Source organism: Hermetia illucens, chromosome 5 (assembly GCF_905115235.1).
Source record: "Hermetia illucens chromosome 5, iHerIll2.2.curated.20191125, whole genome shotgun sequence".
Taxonomy (NCBI): domain Eukaryota; kingdom Metazoa; phylum Arthropoda; class Insecta; order Diptera; family Stratiomyidae; genus Hermetia; species Hermetia illucens.
In genome coordinates, this window is record NC_051853.1 from 24,662,996 (window position 1) to 24,685,535 (window position 22,540).

At 42.1% G+C, this 22,540-nt stretch overlaps 2 protein-coding genes across 6 annotated transcripts in view; one reads left to right on the forward strand and one right to left on the reverse strand.

The window, feature by feature from the left end:
• The window catches only part of LOC119657592, a 33,905-nt gene extending 26,341 nt beyond the window's left edge, over positions 1-7,564 (forward strand). For both annotated transcript variants that reach the window (XM_038064575.1, XM_038064576.1), the window contains 6 exons: positions 4,323-4,464; positions 5,933-6,288; positions 6,345-6,437; positions 6,503-6,630; positions 6,706-7,092; positions 7,167-7,564. In XM_038064575.1, the coding sequence (XP_037920503.1) occupies positions 4,323-4,464; positions 5,933-6,288; positions 6,345-6,437; positions 6,503-6,630; positions 6,706-7,092; positions 7,167-7,470 (1,410 nt within the window). In that variant the 3' untranslated portion in view covers positions 7,471-7,564. The remainder of the gene's footprint in view (positions 1-4,322; positions 4,465-5,932; positions 6,289-6,344; positions 6,438-6,502; positions 6,631-6,705; positions 7,093-7,166) is intronic.
• LOC119657591 (E3 ubiquitin-protein ligase Ubr3) overlaps positions 1-22,540 on the reverse strand; it is a 114,962-nt gene that overhangs the window by 48,898 nt on the left and 43,524 nt on the right. For all 4 annotated transcript variants that reach the window (XM_038064573.1, XM_038064572.1, XM_038064570.1 and 1 more), the window contains 4 exons: positions 14,238-14,397; positions 13,941-14,169; positions 13,400-13,812; positions 13,179-13,334 (listed from right to left, as the gene is read on the reverse strand). In XM_038064573.1, coding sequence (XP_037920501.1) covers positions 13,179-13,334; positions 13,400-13,812; positions 13,941-14,169; positions 14,238-14,397 — 958 coding nt within the window. The remainder of the gene's footprint in view (positions 1-13,178; positions 13,335-13,399; positions 13,813-13,940; positions 14,170-14,237; positions 14,398-22,540) is intronic.

A 22,540-nucleotide genomic window follows, 5' to 3' on the forward strand; every position in this document is an offset into this window, starting at 1 on the left:
CCGTAGGCGTACTGCCTTCCAAAGACAAACATTTAATGACAGTTCGATACTCGACTTTTTTCATTTTCATAAAAACACTCACATCGACTCACTCAAGCAATTGTGAAACAACAACTGCGCGTCCAAAATGTCTGAAATTTTGATGGATATCTATCAGAAAATGCGCCACCATATTCCCTAGCCTTTATTGACGAGTGCAGCCATCTTAACGATGAGATTGGAAACTTGTCAGACTACCCTCATATTGACGTACCACTGAGGTGAAAGGGCCTTAATCTGAGAAAATTACTCTTTTTGTGAAGGTATTGTTGTTCGCTTTTCGAGCCTAGAGCAACCGAGCAAATTGAATCCTGTACGCATGCGTTTTCAGATCTTTTGAAAGGATTCCATTCAGTGAATTTGGTGGAAAATCCAGGTGGTTGGGCTGTTCGGAGAACCGATTAGCAATGTTTTCTTGCGTTCGAACAGGACGCGGCTAACATTTAGAACTCAAAGTCTAGAATTTTCAAATCAACTTACGAATTGCCAGACGCAACTCACGAACGGTTGCCGTGGAACTTTCACTGTTTTTGTAATAACTTTTTATCACTTGGATCAAAGAACAATGCTCAACAAACAAAAGATATTAGACTACTAATAGGAATGCCATCAGATAAAAAACATGAAAAAACACGGCTGAGAACCATCACAGGACAAAATTGGATCAAATTCTGACTCTACCTAGAGCTGGGCAATTGCAGAGAAAGTGCATGAAGATTTCCCTTCTTTCTCCACAGCTTCAGCAATGCGAATTGTAGGGTATACCCGAACCTGGCGGCATGGCCCCTATGGGCCAGTGCTCCCTGCAGACCGCCGTAATCTTGAATGCATTTGCACGCGGGTGGCACATGAGCTCTCGTGATCGGACTATGTTATAAGCGGGTCGAATTCTGCTTGACTTAGCATAGCCTGTAAGCCCTCGCTATCTAAGGCCCGCCGCTGCTAGATTGTACGAATAGACTCCGCCGATGACAGCCGCCAGTGAAACACCGACTGTATTCACCGATTTTAATTTTTTTTCGAACCTGTTCATATTAAATTGTATAGCGATAGAGCTAAAACAATCTTAGACATTTATAAAGCCAATTCAGGGGCTTTTTCGGCGATTTTCTATGAGAGCAGTAAATGGTCACATGTGAAGATAATTGTGGAAAAAAAAACACGTTCAACAACCATCAAATGTACAAATTGCAGGCTAACCTTGTAGGTAGTTTCATAACTATCAATGCACATTTTTGCGATCGAATTTATACTTCTCCATCTACGAAGCATTCCAACCTTAAGCAATTATGTTAAACGGAAATAGCTCGGTATAATTACCCCTTAATGATTATTCCCAATGTTGGCATCATGCATATTAAATATTTGCAAATGCTGCTCTTTAAATTCCGATTAGCCCACTTCCATCAATCTAGTATTTTCAGCTCGCATAGAACGAACTTGTTACTGAGGTGATTCTGCAAATACGCCAACTAGCTCATAAGTTTTTTTTGGGCCTGTAAATACCCAGTGTCGAGTTCTTTACTACTAATTCGATTCCAAAAGAAGCTTGCAAATAATTTTAATAAAATGTCGGGCTCTCAATCAGAGCTTCACCTATTTAGTCGATTTGGTTTATCGTAACTCCATCCAGCTTAAGCTCATTATTGAAATTTACCTCCCGGCTACTTTCTAATTTAACTGCATTCCAGTAGTCTGACCAAATCTGAATAATAAAAGAAATGCATGTGAAGATGGCCAGTAGGTATGAGAAGATAGACGAAATTGCCGAATAGAGGAGGGACCAACGCGAGCGGCTATGAAGCAATAAGAGACGCTGACTGTCAAATTACTTAAAAAAACTGACGGGCTTGAGGCGAGCCAGAAACATCAACATCTTGAAAATAAAAGTGGTCCAAAAAAGTACCATGAAAAAATTGTACTCGCAGAAAAGCAGGAGATTGTAGTGGTTCATCAATGCTGCAATTTGGAGATTTATTAGCCAATATTCAACAAATTAATGTTCCGGGGTTTCAGATGAGCGCCTGCCGTATAGATATAAACTCAGGGTCCTCTTCAGGCACAGATTAACTTGGCTACCACTATCAGAACCTCAGCGTGAGTAGTTAGCACAGTGGTACTGATTAATATTGAATGCAGGCTCAACATCCGTATTAGTGGATCCAGGGTCTACAATACCTCTGTCGCCCCGGAGTTTTAAAACATAACTCCGCGCTTTAAACAAACAAGAAAGTCTGCCCGAAACTATCGCAAATGATTACAAATAACCAAGCTAACAACAGATCCTCCAAGAATTCTGCTGGAGCAGATGCTTTCATTCCGGCCCTTCTTGGTCTCTATCAGTACCAGATATCCACCGCCAAGGTTTCGTGACAAGATTCAAACTATCCCCCAGCAGATTGGGGTCTTTTTGTTTTTCGACATCCTTTCCTGCCTTGAACATATTTTTTTCTCACAAATTCACAAGTCTTTTATGCTCTTGACAAAAAGCATTTCGGAAGTTTCTTCAGCCATTGATACACAAGAGCTTCTACTGCTTTGTTGTCGTCGAAAAACCGGTATCCAAAAGTTTCCTCAAGCAGTCCAAAAAGATGAATATCATAAGGTGGTAAGTCTTGGCTATAAACTGATGGTATAAATGTTTCCTATTCAAATGAATCCAACTTTTTCCTCATGACGATGACTACATGGGGCCTAGCGTTGTCGTGATGAAGATTTACTCTTTTCAACTTATATCTGACTATTCGGTGAATCAGAAACCCATGTACGGAATGACACGAAATTTTAGGGGATGGTTGAAATTGTGAGCGCCCACGCATGCAATGAGTATTATCGTTCTATATGCAAAAGCGCTTGTGCATTTTTTTGCGCAGCATATATCCGTGTAGGATATCAAATGAAAGGTATTGATTAGTACTTTCTGAAGCCAGTATTAGTTTGGACATTAGTTATAAAAAGGGGGAGGGTGGAGTTGGAAAGTGATCACCTATTTGACGGGGCCATTTTCAGAAACTACTCAACCGAAAAGTGTTAGAAAAAAACACCAAGCTGCGCTATACGGTTCCTAGGCCTCAAATAAAGTTACTGTCCACAAAGACAGATTGTGCTTCAGTTTCACTATCATCACATTTAATACTGTGCAAGTGATAAGCTCACAGCAACGAGACAAACACAAGACGAACACAGAGACCCATGGCGACTAGGATTCAAATCCAAAGCAGCGAAATTGAGAGGCTGATGCTTAACTATCGCGCTGGTCAAATAAAGTTAATAATAGTATATTTCTAAAATTTACCGCAATGTCGTCCGTCTTGTCGCTCTCTATGGTTCTGGGTGTTGGTTGACTTTAAAAGACAATGAACGGCGTCTTGCAGTAAGGAAGACGAAAATGTTGAATTTGCAATGAAGTGACAACTTAGTGAGATTTCCATCAAATGTGGTAGGATCATGCTCCATATTACACAATACTGCAAAATTTCGTCGTGCTAGGATGGACTTAAGGGAGGTTTCGCAACCAATTACTAAAAAATAGTTTAACGTATATAGTGCGTGTGCGTTCACAGTTCCCACCTTTCCACCAAATTTGGTATTAATTGCCATAACCTTCTCCGAGAAAAATGCGTGTAACGGACGGACAGACAGACAGATAGTAAACCGATTTTTACACAAAACTTTAAAAAAATGAGTCCTACTACTTTCAGAACAGACCATGTATGAGTCTGGAAATCATAGTTGAGGATTTTTAGCCAATAGTCAAAGGTTGGGATCCTACCCCCCCCCCCCCCCTCCACAGCTTCAATTTTCAAGGTTAGGTTACTAAACACTCAATGACTTCGAACTTCTTTCTATTGAAGGCTCCATGATTTCGAATTTACCTTGGCCTTGCCTGTATTTACAAACATTTTAATCTAAAAAGGTAGGAGTCTGGGAACCATAGATTGCAAGTATAAATTTGGCTCTATGCTGGCAAAATAAATAGTTTCTACTTCAAGTCCACATTTATCGTTCGAAATATTGAGTAAATACAGCTGGGATTCATTTTCAAAGAAACATGAATGCTAAATTCAACTTTATTGCTCTTAACATGAGTACTCAGCTGAATATGCTACGAGCCCGTATTCCGTAAAAATAATGTCTCACCTAACAAGACCTTTCGAATACGTTATCAATTTCAGCAAATATTTGATTAATTTATAAATTTTTGAATCATCAATTTATGATGCATTTGCATTATCTTCTTTTACAATCAACCCATTTTTAATATGTTTTTATTTATTTTCTAGGCTTCAAACGAACAAATATGCGCCACAAAGCAATCTCCACAACAGTTTTTATATTCACTCTACAGTGATATTACACTAACCGAACTAAAAGGCTATGCAATGATGCAGTTTTCGTGGATGATATTAAATATCTATGACAAAGGTAGGTCCATTTTTAATGACTGTAGAGTTTCAGTACATATGAATATGTCCCTGTTTTATTGAACGCTTTTATTTTCGCATAAGTGCCTGAAAATCTCAAATCTCACCTCCTGTTTGCCAACTTTCTGGAGTAGTTTACTCTAGTGTGATAGGTTTTGTTAAGTGATGTGAAGGGTCGGATTACGTTTAAACAGAATTGGAATGGTTTCACAGAATACACGTCTCAATTATTAAGATGAGGTGGGAGGCAATCAAATAATTGAATTCCTAAAACGCTATGATGACCGAGTTGGTTGAGCGTCAACTTCTCGACCTTGTTTCTCCGGGTCCGAATTTCATTTGGTCATGGAAGTTTATGATCGTCTTTGTGCTGTCTCGCTAATGTAGGCTTACCATTGAAAAGAGACTGTGTGGATTATCTATACTCCATAAAGGAGTGAATAGGAAGCACATTAGTTTTCAGAACAAAGTCCAGCCAATTACTGAAAACTATAGTAATATGCTATTATTAACTTTATTTGAAGGGATATCGGCATCGAAGCTATTTCGGAGCCTAGCCATCATATAGTGGAAGCCTCTTGATTTTTTTTCAGATTTTTCGGTTGGGCAGTTTCTGAGAATGGCCCCGTTAAATACGCCTCTCTAGCAAATGTCAAAATTAAGAACAGCTTAAAAGTACTAATAGAGACCTTTCATTTGACACTCGACATGACTATATTTGGTGAATAGAAATTACACCACCCTTTTGCATATATGGGGTCCTCCCCTTAAAAGGATGTAACTCATTGTATCCGTGAACGTTCACAGTTTCCACCTTTCCACCAAATTTCGTGTCAATAGCTGTTACAGTTTCCGAGAAAAATGCGTGTGACAGACAGAGAGACAGTAAACCGACTTTAATAAGATTTTGTTTTACACAAAACCTTAAAAAATGGTTCTGGAAGGCAAAAAAAAAAACAAGAGAAAAAACTAGCCAATTTTAATGAAGATGCTATCAGTGCCGCACCATATTCCCATGATTCAATAGAAACAATAATTCCATTCAATGATGTTGATTCGATAGGACAAAATACAACTGATACAAACATAATTGATGACCTTCCGAACCAAGGAATTGTTTCTGAACTTCTCTCCAATGTTTGCTACCATTTTAACTACCAAAGTAAATACCGAGGTACGTTGTAGGCTTGACCGTAAAATACTTCAAGTAGCTAGGTTTGCCCATGACTGCTACATTTTTATGTTAATTATTTATTTACGTTCTAATCACAATATGATGGGTCTCTAAACTTTGATTAGTGCTTCCGGCTTATGGCAATCTGCAGCTACATTTCGCTCCATTATCAGTTGATCAGCAAAGCGACGTAGTTTTTATCTTCATCAACAAAGCTTTGACATTTCAGATTATTTGTTGTATTTTTAGTAAACAAATATTGGAATCCAAAATAAATAGAAAAATTCTCTTCCAGGCAACTTCACTGACGAAGCCAAACTGATGCGAGCTGATTTTGAAAAACGTAGTATTGAGTCACAAGAAATGGTGAAACAAGTAATGCAACGCGCAGATCGTGTACTTTGGACCTGTGATCCTCCTGTTTATGTGAAAGGCGAAACTTACGACGAAGTTACGCGTCTGCTACAAGGATACATTGAAAATGAGGTGGACATGAACCCAGATCACACTTGTCGTGAAAATTGCGGATACTATGTCGAAAGTAAGAGTCATGGTTGTTTCAAGGACCTCTACTGTTCTCGTCAGCCACGATGCAATGGAAAAATATTGAGTTGCACTTATGTAGACTCAGATATGTGGATTTGTCCAGCCGTAAGTGACTTACCCTTTTTTAGTTGATTTAATAGTGATAAAACGTCATATTGTAGTCCGAGAAAAGCACCAGACGATATGAGTACATAACATACGAAAATGGACGAAGCTTGGGCAAGCCTGGCCATTGTGTCAGAGGAACAACAAAAGTAAATATACCTATATTCTTGTTCAAATATGTCCGATTCAAAAACACCGTCAAACAAAACAATAGGTTGATTCCTGGTGGAGATGGCTCTTCTGGCATTGCAGCTATTGCTTCTGCCTCTGCGACGAACAAGGTGTCAAATCAGACAGATACTTCAACTTGCGCGAAACTATATCAGATGTCGACAAAAACAAGTGAGAACTGCTACAGCCTCAACAAAAAGGGCCCCAATCCACTTTCTAACCAACTTTCTCATTTACTCTCTCAAGGGTCGTTACTGGCTTACGGTTTGTCAAGAAGAATCGTGTCTTCCATTTACAAATACAACAAGGTGAATTGGCACCACGTGGCAACATCAATGAGACCTCCCTTCAGTGGAAACCAGTCGAAGAATACAAGATTTTCGATCTTAATGTCAGCCCAGGGATTGATTACCACACATTGACTGCATCCAGCCGAGCTGTAGATTTGGATGACTTAATGGCTGATGTACCAAGTTACATTGTAACCGGCGTTAAATTCCGTGTAGTTGGGGCACATTTGAATCTTGAAATGCGTATCACTGAATTCGACTTTGAGGCTGGAAAGTTGGTTGAACCGCATGTCACAAGCTATTGGATTTCAAACGATAACACTGATGTGAGCGGCAATCGAAGGTAATAGTCTACTAAAAATTTGCAGCCAATTTTCTACCCTCACCCTCACACATTATTGTTCTCTTCCCTTTCAGAACTGAAGTCAAACTCAAATCACCCGACGTGTCAACGAATTCTCAAGTTAAATCGGTCCCGAAATCCTCCCACAATCAATACATACATTTCGTAAATACAGATATGGATAAGGACGCAGCTCAGAATACAGTGCCGTTTATCGATATTCAAGATGTTGTGTCAAATCCTCCGGTACCACTGTCGGGGGTTGGTCTTTACCATAAAGGACAAGATCAATATGGTGGCTTCCTAGCACCTAAAGTGATTACCTACGATTTCTCACCACATATTCAATCACCAAGTTTTGATAACCAAACCAACTAATCATAAGGTGGTGATATTCTCACTGCATTTGTAGAATAGACCCGCCAAATGCGTTTATATTTAAGTATTTAAAATAAAAATTTATTACATTACATTACATTTGTATAATGAAACGATTTGGGGATTTTGAAAAATCTTCAGTCTAAGCGAATTTAATATTTTTTCCCCTGAAATTTTTTAGTTGAGCCCCCACCATCATCACCAATGGTTATACCGGTAGAGAGGTAAAAGAAGCTTGACACCTGTGTCGTCAAATTCGATATTTTTAATAGTAATGAGTAATTTTTCCGCTATTTGTTTTTTTTTGTGCAAACATGCTCAGTTGACTTTGTAATTTCATCCTCAATTCCTTTGTGCGGTTGTCTTAACAACAAAAAACGCCAAGCGGAAACTCCACTGCGAAGTTATCAAAAAAGATAGTGATCAGAGAGGCAAACGAAAGTACTGCATTCGGCGTAAAAAACCTGTATGCAACAGGCGAACCTTTTGAAAACACGAACTCGTCGTTATTGTGTTGACATTTCTCACACATCTAAGCCTTGTAGAGCAGAATCACACTAATCAATCGCCTGCTAGCTACGAGCAGACAATTATCAACACCCGGGGCAGAATTCCTCCTGGGACCCTGAGGTCTGTTCTATTGTGTCCGCGAAACCAGTTCAGGTTGACAGAACGTGTTGTTATTGACAGCTTCACTCAGTCGAAAAATATCGTTAAAATTTCAGTCCTGGCAACAGTATACTACGGAGGTTTCAGGAAATCGAGTCCCTTGATCTAGGATTCTCAAACGATGACAGTCTCCAATTATTTGGTTGATAAGCACAACAGGGGGAAAGATTTGGAATGTTAAATTCTCAATTAGTTTACATATTATTTAAATTAATAAAACGAAGAGGCCGCAGAAGCTGGAATTAGTTCTTTTCTTTTGTCGACCTCATAAGGGTTCAGATTTTTTTCATGTCCACTTCTCTTCGCGGTTTGGATTGTTCGCTTGAAAAAGGGGGGGTACCACCGTTCAGACAGGGAAACCTGAAGACTTGGTTCGTCCAAATGGAGGCACATTTTGCCTTGGCAAATATCACTACGGACCCCACCAGATTCAATCACGCGACCTTAGGCCTGCCAGCGACTGCCGGAGAGCACTCAGGCCATACTAACGTGTGCCGATGGCCACTGACTCGATATAAAATCCACAAAGTGCACACGTCCCCATTGATCGCGAAGGTATCTCCGAGACAGCTGACATGGCAGAAATGCGGCGGCAAATGACACCACTCATGGTCAAGGTGGCCACTTTGACAGCGTCTGCTATGTGTTCGTGAGGGCGGGGCAGAATGGCGCGATTGGCGATCGAGTAATCTTATACCACGGGACGAATTGAACTCAGACGTGGAGAAAAAGCTACTAAACATACCAATCTATGCACGATGCAAAAACTAAATTCTTTGGGGTCCACAGTAACTATTACTCGAAGCCTAGCAGCATGTCTCCTAACAGTTTACGACCCTCTTAGTAGATGCAATTTTCTTCTTCGTTCCCCCTGTCACAAGATCCAACAATGCCACAGAACTTACGGCTTTAGGTAAGTAGACGTGAGTCTTGGCCTACGTTGGACCTTTCCGTTACGCTTCATTTTAGCAGACATCAGTACCGCTATATTGAGGCAGACTTTCTGTATCACTATGGACTGCTGGTGATTATGCAGCATAGATCCCTGATAGACCCCACAATTTCTCTTAGCTCAACAGAGAAAATTTCAACTTGCCTGGATGGTAGGGGAATCTTAAGTGATAGTGGAAACTTGAACCTTTACTCAGGGCAAAACAAAACACAAAGTTTCCAAATTTACAAATAACTAGCTGAAATTTGACAGGTACTAATAGGAGTAGGCTGTTTAGAACACAATAATGAGACAAGTAAAAACGGGTTTATGATACAAAATCATAGATCAACTGCGTAACGCAGCTAATAATAAGGATATCTACAAAGTAATTACAAACTTTCGAAAAGCATCTGAATACAACGATGCCAAGAATAAATGGCCTTAGAGTAACAATGACACCTATCGAAATTTTGTTGAATTATAATAGTCCGAGGCAAATTAAGGGGACTTTTGGATTTCAAACTTTCAAAAAATCTTTTCGCCTGCTGTGTCGTGTTGAGTAGACGTGTGTTGGAGGTGCTCGTCATGAAAATGGAAAAACGAAATCTAGAGCAACGCGTCGCGATAAAATTTTGCGCCAGATTGGGCGAAACAGCTTCGGAAACGTACCTTAAAATTGTAAAAGTGCATGGTGATAGTGCTCTTAGTCGTGCCCAGGTATTTCGATGGCATAAAGAGTTTAAACGAGGAGCGTTAAAGGGTGGAAGACAAGGCGCGGAGTGGGAGACCAGTCGAGGTGCGGACTGACGCGAATGCGCAACGTGTGCGCGCCTTAATCCATGAAAATCCACGTTTAGCAGTTCGAATGTAGGCCTCGGAACTGGGTAACCGTGAAACAGTCAGACAAATTTTAACAGGCGATTTCGGGTTGGTGAAAAAGTTGGGCGCGAAGATGGTTCCAAAGAACCTTTCTGATGAGCAAAAGCAGCATCGAATGACCGTCGCACAAAACTGTTTGGAACAAGTGGAAAACGATCCCACGTTGCTTGATCGCGTTACTACAAGCGATGAGAAGTGGTTTTTACAATACCACCCGGAAACCAAACGCTCACAATGGTTGTCTCCACACGCCCCCCGCCAGAAAAAAGCTCGCATGAGCAAGTCGAAGGTGAAAACGATAATTATTACCTTTTTTGATAGCCGTGGAATCGTCCACAAAGAATTTGTTCCACCGGGGTAAACCGTAAATCAGGTCTACTATCGCCAAGTACTCGAAATATTGCGAAAACGAGTCAACAGGGTGCGCCCAGACATCGCTCGTAACTGGATCCTTCATCACGACAACGCGCCGTGACACACCGCCCTCAGCGTGTCCCAGTTTTTAGCCTCTAAAGGAATCGCCATGTTGTTCGCCCGATATGTCACCCTATGACTTTTTTTTGTTCTCTAGAACAAAATCGGTGGTCAAAGGAACCCATTTTGAATCAATTACGGACATACAAGCGGTCGTGACGAGAGTACATCCCAGTCGAAGCGTTCCAGAAATGTTACGAAGAGTGGAAAATGCGCTGGAATCGCTGTATAGCTGCCCAAGGGGGCTACTTTGAAGGGGATGGCAGAGTTGTAGAATAATTTTTAAATATACAGTTTTTATGGAATCAGTCTCAATACTTAATTGTCTAACCATATATAGTATAGGCATCCGCAGTTGTTCTCCGCTATCTTCCTAGGCCGGATAGCCCCATACGCTCAGAACATCATTGGCCCATACCAAGGAGGCTTCACTCCAGGCAAGTCAGCAACAGATCAGATTTTCTTTCTGCGGCAAGCGATGGAAAAACTGTTGGAATATGGACAACAGTTGCATCATCTTTTCATCGACTTTAAAGCCGCCTATGATAGCATAGCCAGGGTTAAACTGTACATGGCTATGAGAGAATTCGGTATCCCGACGAAATTAATAAAACTGACGAAGCTGACTAATGTGCGAGGCCAACTAAAAGCAGCAAAATCACTCTCAAGGCCGTTCGACATCAATAACGGTCTACGACAAGGGGATGCGCTATCATGCGTCCTCTTTAACCTGGCCCTCGAGAAAGTGATCCGTGATGCTGACATAAATGCGAGGAGTACGATGCTCTTTCAGTCCACCCAACTATGGGCCTATGCTGACGATATCGACATCATGGGAAGAACGACCCGAGATGTACAAACTGCCTTCATCCAGATCGAGCAGGCAGTGCGGGATCTTGGGCTGCACATCAATGAAGAAAAGACAAAATATATGGTGGCAACGTCAGCACCAAAAACAAATCAACCAACAACATCACACCGCACTGATCAAACGGGAAGAATAAAGATAGGAGACTACAACTTTGAGACCGTTGATAATTTCCCCTATCTAGGGTCAATCACAACCGATAACAGCTACGACGATGAAATCCGCGCATGTTTGTTGGCAGCCAACAGAGCCTATTTCACTTTACAAAAACTGCTTTACTCGAAACGTCTCACCATAGGGTCAAAGCTCTTACTGTACAAGACTATGATCTTGCCAGTCCTCATGTATTCCTCGGAAACTTGGGTTCTTAGCAAGAAAAATTGCAAACTCTTAGCTGCGTTCGAGAGAAGAATCCTCCGAAGATTTGTTGGCCCCCTACATGAAGATGGACGATTCCGTAGCCTAGATAACGACGAAATCTATGAGCGATACCATGACCGTCCGGTTGTGGATAAAATCCGGCTCAATAGGATACGGTTGGCGGGTCACTTAATCCGTATGGATGAGGATGATTCAGCTCGGAAAGACTGTAAGGGCGATATCTATGGTAGAAAAAGAAGACGAGGCAGACCCTGCCAGAAATGGAGCGATGGCGTACGTCAGGACGCCAGACAGCTTTTAGAGATATCGAATTGGTGGACCTCGGCGCAAAACCGGGATGTAGTAAGGTAGGTCTAGACCGGATACGGGTAGTTGCGCCGTTGATGATGAAATTTTTACTAAGTCAAGAAATCCGCTTGCGAACGCCTGCCAATCATTTCGCAAGGATTATCCCGAAACGTAAAAGTGTTAGCGCCCCGACAGAGCATTGCCAAATAAAACTTATTATCAAGGCCAACAGAAAAACGAAGACGAATTAGATAGAAGAAATTATAGATTAAATGCATTTGGCGACCGGGGTCCACATGAGCTAAATATGATATGAGAATCTGATTCGATAAAATTAATCCAGTTCGAATTTCTAGGAACATGAAAGAAGTGATATCGCGATATCCAACACTAGAGAACACTCACTTGCAACGTAAACAGATGGGGAAGATTCAGAAGATCGGCACAGGAGTTGAACGAGAGAAAAGTGAAGGCACGCAAAGTCCTTATGAAATTTTGCTCTTACGAAACTAAAAAGTGGTTCCATCCACATCGACCGTGAGGCCGATACGCTTTGATGCGAAGACGATGCTCTATATTTGGTAGGACCGGTAGGGCGTGGTATGACCTGTTTGAGCTCAGTGCAACGGCTACTATTAGCCGCTAGCAAAAAGAATAGAATAATTTGAACCATCCACTGCTTGAAGAACGACCAGAATACCAAAAGAGACAAAACAACGTCATTTTCTTTCATGACAATGGTTCAACACGTACCGTAAAACCCGTTCGTGAAAGCTACGAACTTCGACCGCATGTCGCATAATGACCAGACTTGCATCGATGAATCGTGCACTCGTTGAGCCAGGCTCTGGTTTGTAGAAAGATATGAAAAAGTGATACGGTGAATGGTTCACAGTGGCGGGAAGACTATTCTTTGGCGAGGTATCAACAAATTGGCCAGAATATGGAGAAACTACATAACTAGTAATGGAACATACTTTGAATAAACCTTTTTTAGCATTCTTCCGAAATGAAGACCTGGCTAACGATAACAGCTAAAGGTTAAATCGCTGCCAACTGGCGAAACTATTACAGCACTATCCCGCATCCAACCAAAGTTATCGATCATCAAAGTTACGAAGACCTTCTGTTAGAAATCGTAAATCTTCGGAACTAGATCCTACATACCCCAAAATGGTTACAAAAAATTGTAATTATTAAAAAAATTAAACTCACCTGAACTCTTAATGGATGTATCATCAACAGCGTCAATAGATCCGGCGATGGCAAAATATCGCCTAATGTCATCCCCATCGTTGTAACTGCTTGACACGTAAACGCAGCCAAATATCGATGAAGTGGAAAATGGAAGGAAGCATGCATCATTTCTCTCTGTAACACAAAAAAAGCGACGACCCATGAAAGTTAGATTTTATCAAACAAAATTAATTTCTCACCTTCTCCAATTTCGGTTCACAAAAGTAAATGGCATCTAGCCACTCTTGTAGTGAATTCACACAGAATGTTAGAATTTTCTTTGCCAACTCCGCATGGGTGCCATCCTTTAGATGTGATATAATCGACCACATTGGATATGCACTCGCCTCCAATTCACACGAAAATGCTGCATAATATGAACTCGGCTCGAATTCTACATGTCCACCCGTCTCCCGAATATTTACATTCATTCCTTGCAACATTGAAAGGAATTGAAACCACATATCGATTAGATTGTCATCACGAAGGAAAACCAATGCAACCGATTCATGCGACAGGACATTATTGAAATCGGAAACCAGTGGCCAGTAGCAATGTTCTTTCATTACCCGTTTTGCGCAATCTATAACATAGTGGAAATTTTTCTCGGGAACTGAAATGCAAAAAGGGACATATCACTACCTATTTGAAAGTGCCATGAATTTGTTTGTAAACAGAAGATACATTTTAATCTTATTGGGTACTACGTATAACTATAGCTGTGCAGCTTGAGTAACTTACCATGCAGTGTATTCTGTATCAAAATCTTGGACATCATCAACTTCAAACTGATTATCATAACATGTAGCAAACTGAGCTCCTCTACCATTTTAAGAGCCAGGCTTTCATTTGAGAATAATTGTACGCTCATGTGAACTACGCGATTGCTCAATGTATCTGGGTCTTTCGACATTTCTAAGACGCTTGGTATACGGCTGTAGTGCATAACAAACGTCCGAGTCAAATGTTCCTGTTGACGATATGAAGAAAGGAAGGTTAGACGTTGAGGAAATCTTATATTATAATTTATACTCTTACCTTGTAGTCTTGGTCTGGGAGCATGTTAAGTAAAAAGCATACCAAATTCTGTGGGAATTCAAATTTAAATGTCCAAAATATAAATTCCTCTAGAAGGGTAGAATGATGTAAGGTTTCTCCTAAGGCTGGTAAGTGTTTATATTCATCAGGCGGTTCGGGGCTGAAAAGAAAGGTTTATTAAATAGCTGTTCAATTGATGCTGATGAGGTAGTGCAAATTGATTTCTTTGATTTAAAATCTAAGCAATTATCGATAAAAATAGCCGCAAGGGAGTGGGAAACACCCTGGCATTCTGAATGGGCAAAACGCTAGAAAGCAGGCAAACAGAAGTACAACAGGTACAAATTCTATTGTAATGAACACTTCTCAAGGTTGTCCACAGGGCGGGGTACTATCGCAAATATGAAGATACCCTGAAGATACCCAACCAGGTGAACTCTAAACTGGTGTGGATACTTTGGGTTCCAGGCCATGTTGGGTTGGAAGGCAACGGGCAGCGGACGAACTAGTCAAGAAGGGAGCAGGGACGCCTTTATACGAGCCAGAAATCTTCTGTGGAATCGGAAACGGTTTTAAGGCTATGACTCTAAGAAATGAAGAGGAGCACGAGTCAATTCGTGCAAACGAGAATTCACTTGCCAAGATTGGTCTGAACATCGAAGTTGATGGTAAACGACCAAAAGGCAGACCTAAGCAACGGTGGCTTGATACGCTGGATGGGAATTTGAAAGCCTCGCGATTGCACCCAGATCAGGCATTCGATAGAGCCAAATGGCGAAGCCGATCACGACAAGCCGACCCCGCTTGTGAACGGGACAAAGGCTGAAGAAAAAGAAGACTCTAAGAAATGAAGAGGAACGGTTGAGAGAACTATACTGGGCGGGCCAACCAGAGATGGAGCAGTCCAGGCTGCTTATTGGGGGATACGAACCCATGCGCACAAAGGATCGCTTAAACCTCACCAAAAAGAATCTCCGAATCATAGTGGGAATTCTCACTGGTTATTGTCCACTGAGCTATCTACGGACACTGCCTGCAGGTTTTGTGAGGAGTATGACGAAACCTCTATACACGTCCTGGAGCAGTGTCCGGAACTTGTGCAAAGTAGGTCCAGGCATCTGGGAAAACACTTAATACCAGATGCAAAGCTGAAAGATCTGGAAGAAGGGAACATACTAAAATTACTGACGGCTATAGGCTTGCTTGAGATACTATGATCAATAGATACACTATAACAAGTAAAAGGAGCACAATAGTTCTTTAAAGATGCGGTGCGACTTTCCCTTAACAGAATAATAATAATCGGTAAAAATGTGTCCGGTAGGCTTAGTGATTAAAGCGCTAGGCTATCGCAGCGGGAGATCAAATCTCAATGTTGGTAGAGAGATTTTTATCGTGACTGCTTCACCGAAGCAGAAGTCAAACAGATGAGTAAAGGACAGAGAAGAAAAAAGATTATAGGAAGTAAAAGGAGTGAAAAAACTATTATAGATGGGTCGAATGGATCAGGCAATTAACTGAATCTCTTTGCTCCAATAAATACATCAGCTTAATGTTAATGAGCCATTTATATTAGTCCTTGTAATAAACAAAAGGCAACCAAGAAAAAGAGAACTCTTTAGGCCACGATCTATGAATTTCGAAATAGAACCTTTATTTTGAAAGCAACGGTTGTGCGATACACATCAGATCGACCGCATTCCTATCATCATCTCCTAACTATTCGAAAATTCGCATTCGAAACAAAACATTATTTTGTGATCGCACAGCTTTCATTTGCATGTGTTTACAAGGGCAATTTATCATGAAATGTTCAGCACTTTAGTGGCTACTCAACAGAAACAGAATTTATCATGCTATACGAATGATAAAAGTGGTGAATAATCCAAGAGAATACATCGATAGGCATTAAGGTACATCGTTTGAATTTGCCTCAATGATGAATGATGATAAATGAAGGCTGATTTATAAAATTTCCACTTGGCACTCCAGAAAGACACGAACATAATGCGTGACAGAAGAGGAAAGGTTATCGCAAATTTAAATTACTCTGGTAGTACTACAAAGTTTGTCGGTAATGGGATTAAGGATTCGACCAGCACGATGCCTATTGACTGTGATGAATAATTATAAAAATAAGAGAAGCACTCAGTGCGATGCCAGATTTTCTTAAATATATTGTGGCTGATACCAAATCATCCATAATTTATCATTTTAGATTTTTCCCATTTATTATTCGATAATGTCATTTTATAATTTAATAATATTTTGGAAGCCCACAACCTAAATGTTCAATGACACATAACATGACGACATTGTCACTTTAAACTCCAAGTGGTTTCCAGTAATTGTACACGAATGATCATTTTAGTTCTGGGCGGGTATAAATTGTATTTAGACTTAGGTCAGTGCGGCGGGATGGTATGATTATGCTTCAGGTTAAAGTTGCATAATTCGGCAAGTCCTCACACGACCTCCTCGTGGTGGCCGCTGAAAGCCATCTTCGGACGGGTCAAGAGTGTGCAGGGCCGGGCTGGAAGTAGGCTCATCCAACTAACTAGGATCTGCTTGTCTGCTGGTCATGTGTTAGGGGCAAGTAGATCTGGCGGGGGATCGACCGAAGCAACTGCCCGGGGATCGTCCTCTCTGCACCGGAGAAAGTGCTAATAGGACCCCAAGCCAAGGTGGAACAGCATACGCCGAGGGCCGCGTGGCCAATTGGGAGCTTAGTATTTAGTATGCGAACTCTGAATACCTTGGGCACCTTTAGTTTCAAATAAGACCCTTACCCTAGTGGCCGGGCTAGCCAGGGTGGACATTCTTCCCGGACTACTCGTGGGACCATGACATGGAGTCAATTTCTCAAAAACAAAAAACGACGATAGAAGAAGAGGGGGTCATGCCAGGCACATCATCGGAGGACGAGCTGCTGGTCTCCAGCCGGGAGACAGTAGCCGCCGATAGCAGTACACTCGGTGCCAGGCGTAGCACCGCTGTGCTGAAACTAACCGCAGGGACCTCCCGGAGCGAGGCGGCAGACGGACTAGTGGCTTTCAGCCTGGAATCCACTGCCGTCAAACTGGGTGTAGCGAATACCAGAGATAGTACTCCTAACCCGAAACCCTCAACGTCAGGGGCTCCCTCGAAAGTGAAAACCAACAAGAACGTCGGTCGTCGGAAACCGGCTAAGAAGCGAAGGTCCACGTGTCCTGCTCAAGAGCCAGTACCAGAAGGCCATGCATATTCTCAGCAAGATTGCTAAAAATATGGAGGCTGATACTGTCGCCGAGTGGGATGAAAAATACCTCGCTAAATACCGATGAGATTGTTGAGGAATAAAATAGCAAACGCCTGGCAGACGAGCAAAAGGCGAAGCCCATCGCTCTGAAACGCACTCGACCTCAAGACGAGGTCGAGCAAGATAAGAAGCGGAGCAGAGTGGAGAAGAGCTCAGACGCTAAGCAACATCTGAAGAAAATTGCGCAGCAACAATCAGCCGACGGGCCACGAACTGCGAAACCCTTCAGCGACGTGGCCAGGAGTCACTTATGTGTGGCGCTGGCGGATGGTAATTCTGCTAGCGGCAAACTAACGCCAGAGATGTGGAGCAGTGTTGAGGTCAGACTGGGGGATGGTCTTTGAGCAGATCATGCTGAGGGTAACGCAGATAAATCTGCAGCATTCGAAGAAGGCGCACTTCGAATCGAAGCTAATCTGCTTGTCTTCCTCTTAGCGGAAGACAACGACATCGCACTAACACAGGAGCTCTGGGTCGGAGGCGACCGAACCATGAAAGGTCTCCAAAGCAAATACTTTAATTTATTCCACAGCACAGGAGACGCTGATCAGGATAGACATAGAGCATATATTCTCGCAAGGAAGAGTCTGCACGCTTTTTTGTGTCCAGACCTGAGTTTCAGTGACCTAGTCGTGGTCAAGCTGGAGTAGGTGGGGGCAGAAAACGTATATACGGCTATATGGCTCACGACCGATCAGCTCCGCCACAAGAACTGCAACATCTGACGAACATCATAGCAACAAAGAAAGCCAAACTTTTGATAGGCTGCGGCGCCAATGCAAAGCATACGCTTTGGGGCAGCTCGGAAACAATGAGAGGGGTGAGTCATTCTTTGATTTTATTATTACTTCAAACCTATCGGTGTATAACAGAGGTAGTACATCAACCACCCATTTCCCCTGCTCGGAGAACTGTGACGTTTGGGAGAAGGTCCTTAATATCACCCTAATAACCGACAATGGGATTCTTAGTGTGGAGGACTGGAGAGTGTCTGACCAGAGATCCTTCTCTTATAACAGTTGGATACTTTTCAGTCTAGTCTGGAAAGGGCATTTGATACCGCCTTTAAATTCTCGTGCCCTACTAAGTAAAGCAAGAAGACACTGCCACCGTGGTGGAATACAGATCTCTCTAGCCTCAGGAAACTGACCAGAGAAATCTTCAACATCTGCTACAGGCATAAATATTGACAGCCATACAGGGACTGCCTGAAGAAGTAAAAGTTGGCCATCATAGTTGGACTATTGTCAGAACATCGAAAGCACCAGTGAATTCGCGGAGCTCGGTAAGTCCAAGCAACATAAGAACCCATCCTTTCTTAAAAAGTCGGAAGGCTCCTGGACGGAATCTTCTAGCGAAGCCTTGGAACTGCTGGTTCAAACGCACTTTCCCTCAAGCGAGGAGGACTGTGAGTCAGAACCTTGCTTGGAGGGTTTGCGGCCACCCCAGCTGTGCGAGACTATCAAATCGGTAATTGGGCTATAAACAGCTTCTCCGCATATAAATGTCCAGGCCCAGATGGCATAATGCCAGTCATGCTACAGAAGCAGCAGGAAAAGGTTGTGCCGTGGCTTGTTGAAATTTATCCGACCTGCATCTCTTTAGGATACCTACCGCAGTCCTGGAAGCGCGCACGAGTGGTTTTCATACCGAAAGCGGGCAGGCGCGATCATGAGTCCGCGAAGGACTTTCGACCAATCAGCCTCACCTCTTTCGTGATGAAGACCCTAGAGCGCGTCCTGGACATTCACTTAAGGACTATTATGGACAGAACGCCTTTCTCTAAATCGCAGCATGCCTACCTCAAAGGAAAATCCACATAAACCGCCCTCCATGAGTTAATTGGCACGGTTGAGCGGTCACTGCAGTACAAGCAGTATACCCTAGCTGCCTTATTGGATATAGAGAGAGCTTTTAACAACGTTAGTACCAACATCATCAAGAAAGCCTTGACCGGTATTGTATTGGAGGGGTATCTCACGCATTGGATTATATCCATGCTAAGTACCAGGATAATCTAGTCGGATCTGGGAGGCAACCACTTGACCAGAACTGTGAACAGAGACACGCCCCCGCGTGGTGCCATCTCACCGGTGCTCTAATAGTATTGCACCAAATTTTACGTACATTGGACAGCAGCGGATAGTGAAACGTATGCCGACGACTTGGTGATATTAGTATCAGGGATGTTTCGGTCCATAATGAGCTACATCACAGAAAGAGCGTTACGAAAGGTGTGTTTATGGGCCGCAAGACGCGGACTCGGCATAAACCCAACCAAAACGCAGCTGATGCTATTCACCACCAAGACAAGGATACCTGAATTCCATCTACCACGGCTGAATGAACAAAGATTGGTTCTTTCCTCTAATGTAAAGTATCTGGGTGTAATCTTGGATCCAAAGCTAAATTGGAGATTGAACATAGAACTGAGGGTTAAGACGGCCTGCATAGCCTTTTATGCCTGCAACAGAACCTTTGCAAAGAAAGTTGAAACTGAATCATATCATTAGGTGTAGTGTATTGTCTAAAAGGACATATGATATGCTTGTTTCCATTCTATTACTGTTGCTCAATATCGATTGATGCTGCAAAAATTTCTAGCGGTAGCTGCATAAAATCACTGATTTGCAGTCTCAACCACATAGACTCGTATCGCACCCTTGAAGGAATTTAATGGCCCTGTTAAGGAACATTTTCGAGGAATCACACCTTTGCGTGCAGAGTGCCTCTCTGTTCGTTAGATAGGTAGATTTAATAGCTCCTGACCCCTTCTTTTCCGCATAATTAGAAGAACATCTCACAGTAGAAAATTCAAAATTTTGTGAAGGGGAGGTAAAAAAAGATTCCAGAAAGAGCACGAATTTGGGAAATAGAAAATATCTGTCAATTGTGAGATACCAAAAATAGTAACATATAATGTATAACAGTTTTAAAAAGAAAGTTTTAATAAAACAATAACGTCCATTTCGTGCTACCCTGGCCTTTGCTACTTTGTGGCGCCGAAAGCCTGAATTTGGACCCCAGTAACATCAATGAGTCAAAATAATCAAGAAAGCAACATAGTTTTTTCTTGCTGCGGAAATAATGGAAACTCATCGTCAACGATTGGCAGATTACAAACACAAACACTACAAATAAAATTAAACATTCCAATATGAAATTCAACGTCGAGTTTGCGCTGCCTACATTGAGAAAAAACGATCAACATCAGGAATGTAGACAAGTATGTACATAATTCTAAAAAAAAATTGAAACTCAGCGTTGACAATGAGCTGATAATATTTCAAACAGTCATAAAAGTATAACTCACGCATTTCAATTCTAGGAATAGAAGCTAAGATGGTTAATATGCAATTGCATAATTGATAGGCAAAACAAAGTAGGGACATAGATGCTTACAAATCATGCGAGTTTGTCTATATGAATGACCAGAGAGCAAAATTAACAAGTCGGGAAACCGGAAGCTGGACGCTTCAAGTATGAACGGTTTTGTGTGTTTCTTATATAAAGACATTTGAGTGTGGGAGAGTTTCCGCTTTCGGGTGATGTTGACATTCATAGTTTTGAATTTGCAAAGAAACGACAACTTTGACCGATTATATCTTTGCTAGTAATAGTGCGATTCCCACCAACTTTATTGCAAAATTTCGTCGTACTAGGTTGAACTTACGAGGGGTTTTGCAGTCAATTACTACAAATTATACTAATATAATATAGTAATAGTAAGTAATATACCATTATTAACTTTATTTGAAGGGATATCGGTATGCAAGGTATTTCGGAGCCTAGTGGCAGCTTCCTGACTTTTTTCAGATTTTTCGGTTTGGTGGTTTCTGAGAATGGGCCCGTCAAATAAATGATCAAAACTAAGACCAGCTTCGGAAAGTACTAACCGAGACCTTTAATTTGATACCCCACATGACTATATTTGGTGAAAAAAACTTTACACATCCCTTTTGCATGTATGGGAAGCCCTCCCTTAAATTCGACATAAAAGTGTGTAACTCACTGTATGCGTGGGTGATCATAGTTCCCACCTTTCCACCAAATTTGGTATAACCGTCTCCGAGAAAAATGCGTCTGACGGACACTCCTGTGAGGTGTGACCAGATCTCCCATCAGGCGCGACCCCAGCTGACGGATTGGAGCATACCGATTGATGTGTAAATATGTGTTCATACAATTTTCTTTTGACTGTGCATGGGCTAGTGTTTGCTCATATCTGGTGCGTGGACCAAAATGGCTATGGGAAGGATACCCAGAACATAAAATCACCATGGAAGACAAGAGAAGGAGGAAACGTACGGTGCAGGGGTTCGGAACCCCAGTACTGGCGGCTTTTGGGAGTGAGCACGTCTATAGCCCTGTGGAGCGGCGATATGGACTTGTGGTCGATAGGCCATACAATATACTGCAAGCCAGGCAGCCAGTGACTTTGTGTGGGCGAAAATAAGTGGTGTATATGTATACAGCTGCTACGCCCGTTTGATACTGTCTAAATTCGAGGAAATGCTAGATAATCTAAAGATAAAGATAATCTAGATAAAGGTAATTGCTGGTGATTTCAATGCTTAGGAACTAGAGTGGTGTAGCAGAGAATCAAATGCTAGGGGGCGCAGTTTATTAGAAGCTTTTGCGCAGATGGACATAGTTTCGGCTAACTGCTGTAAACACCTTTCAGAAAGGGGGTCCGACCCGGTTGTAAACTTGACTTTTGTCAGTCCTGCGCTGGCGCGTCAGCGAACGCTACACCCACAGCGATCACCAGGCAATCTTCTTTAAGACATGTGTCGAGCCACAGGGCAAAGAGCTATCATGCCTGAAACCGAAAAAGATTTCAGGCTGGTCTGCAAAATTTTTGGATGAGCAGACCTTCATAGAGGTGTGGTTAGATCAACCTGATAAAGCAGGCGCCTCTATGGACAGAGCCGTCCATCTGGCTCAATGCACCGCCAAAGCATGTGACGCGTCTATGCCAAGGAGGTGTTCACTCCCCAGTAGA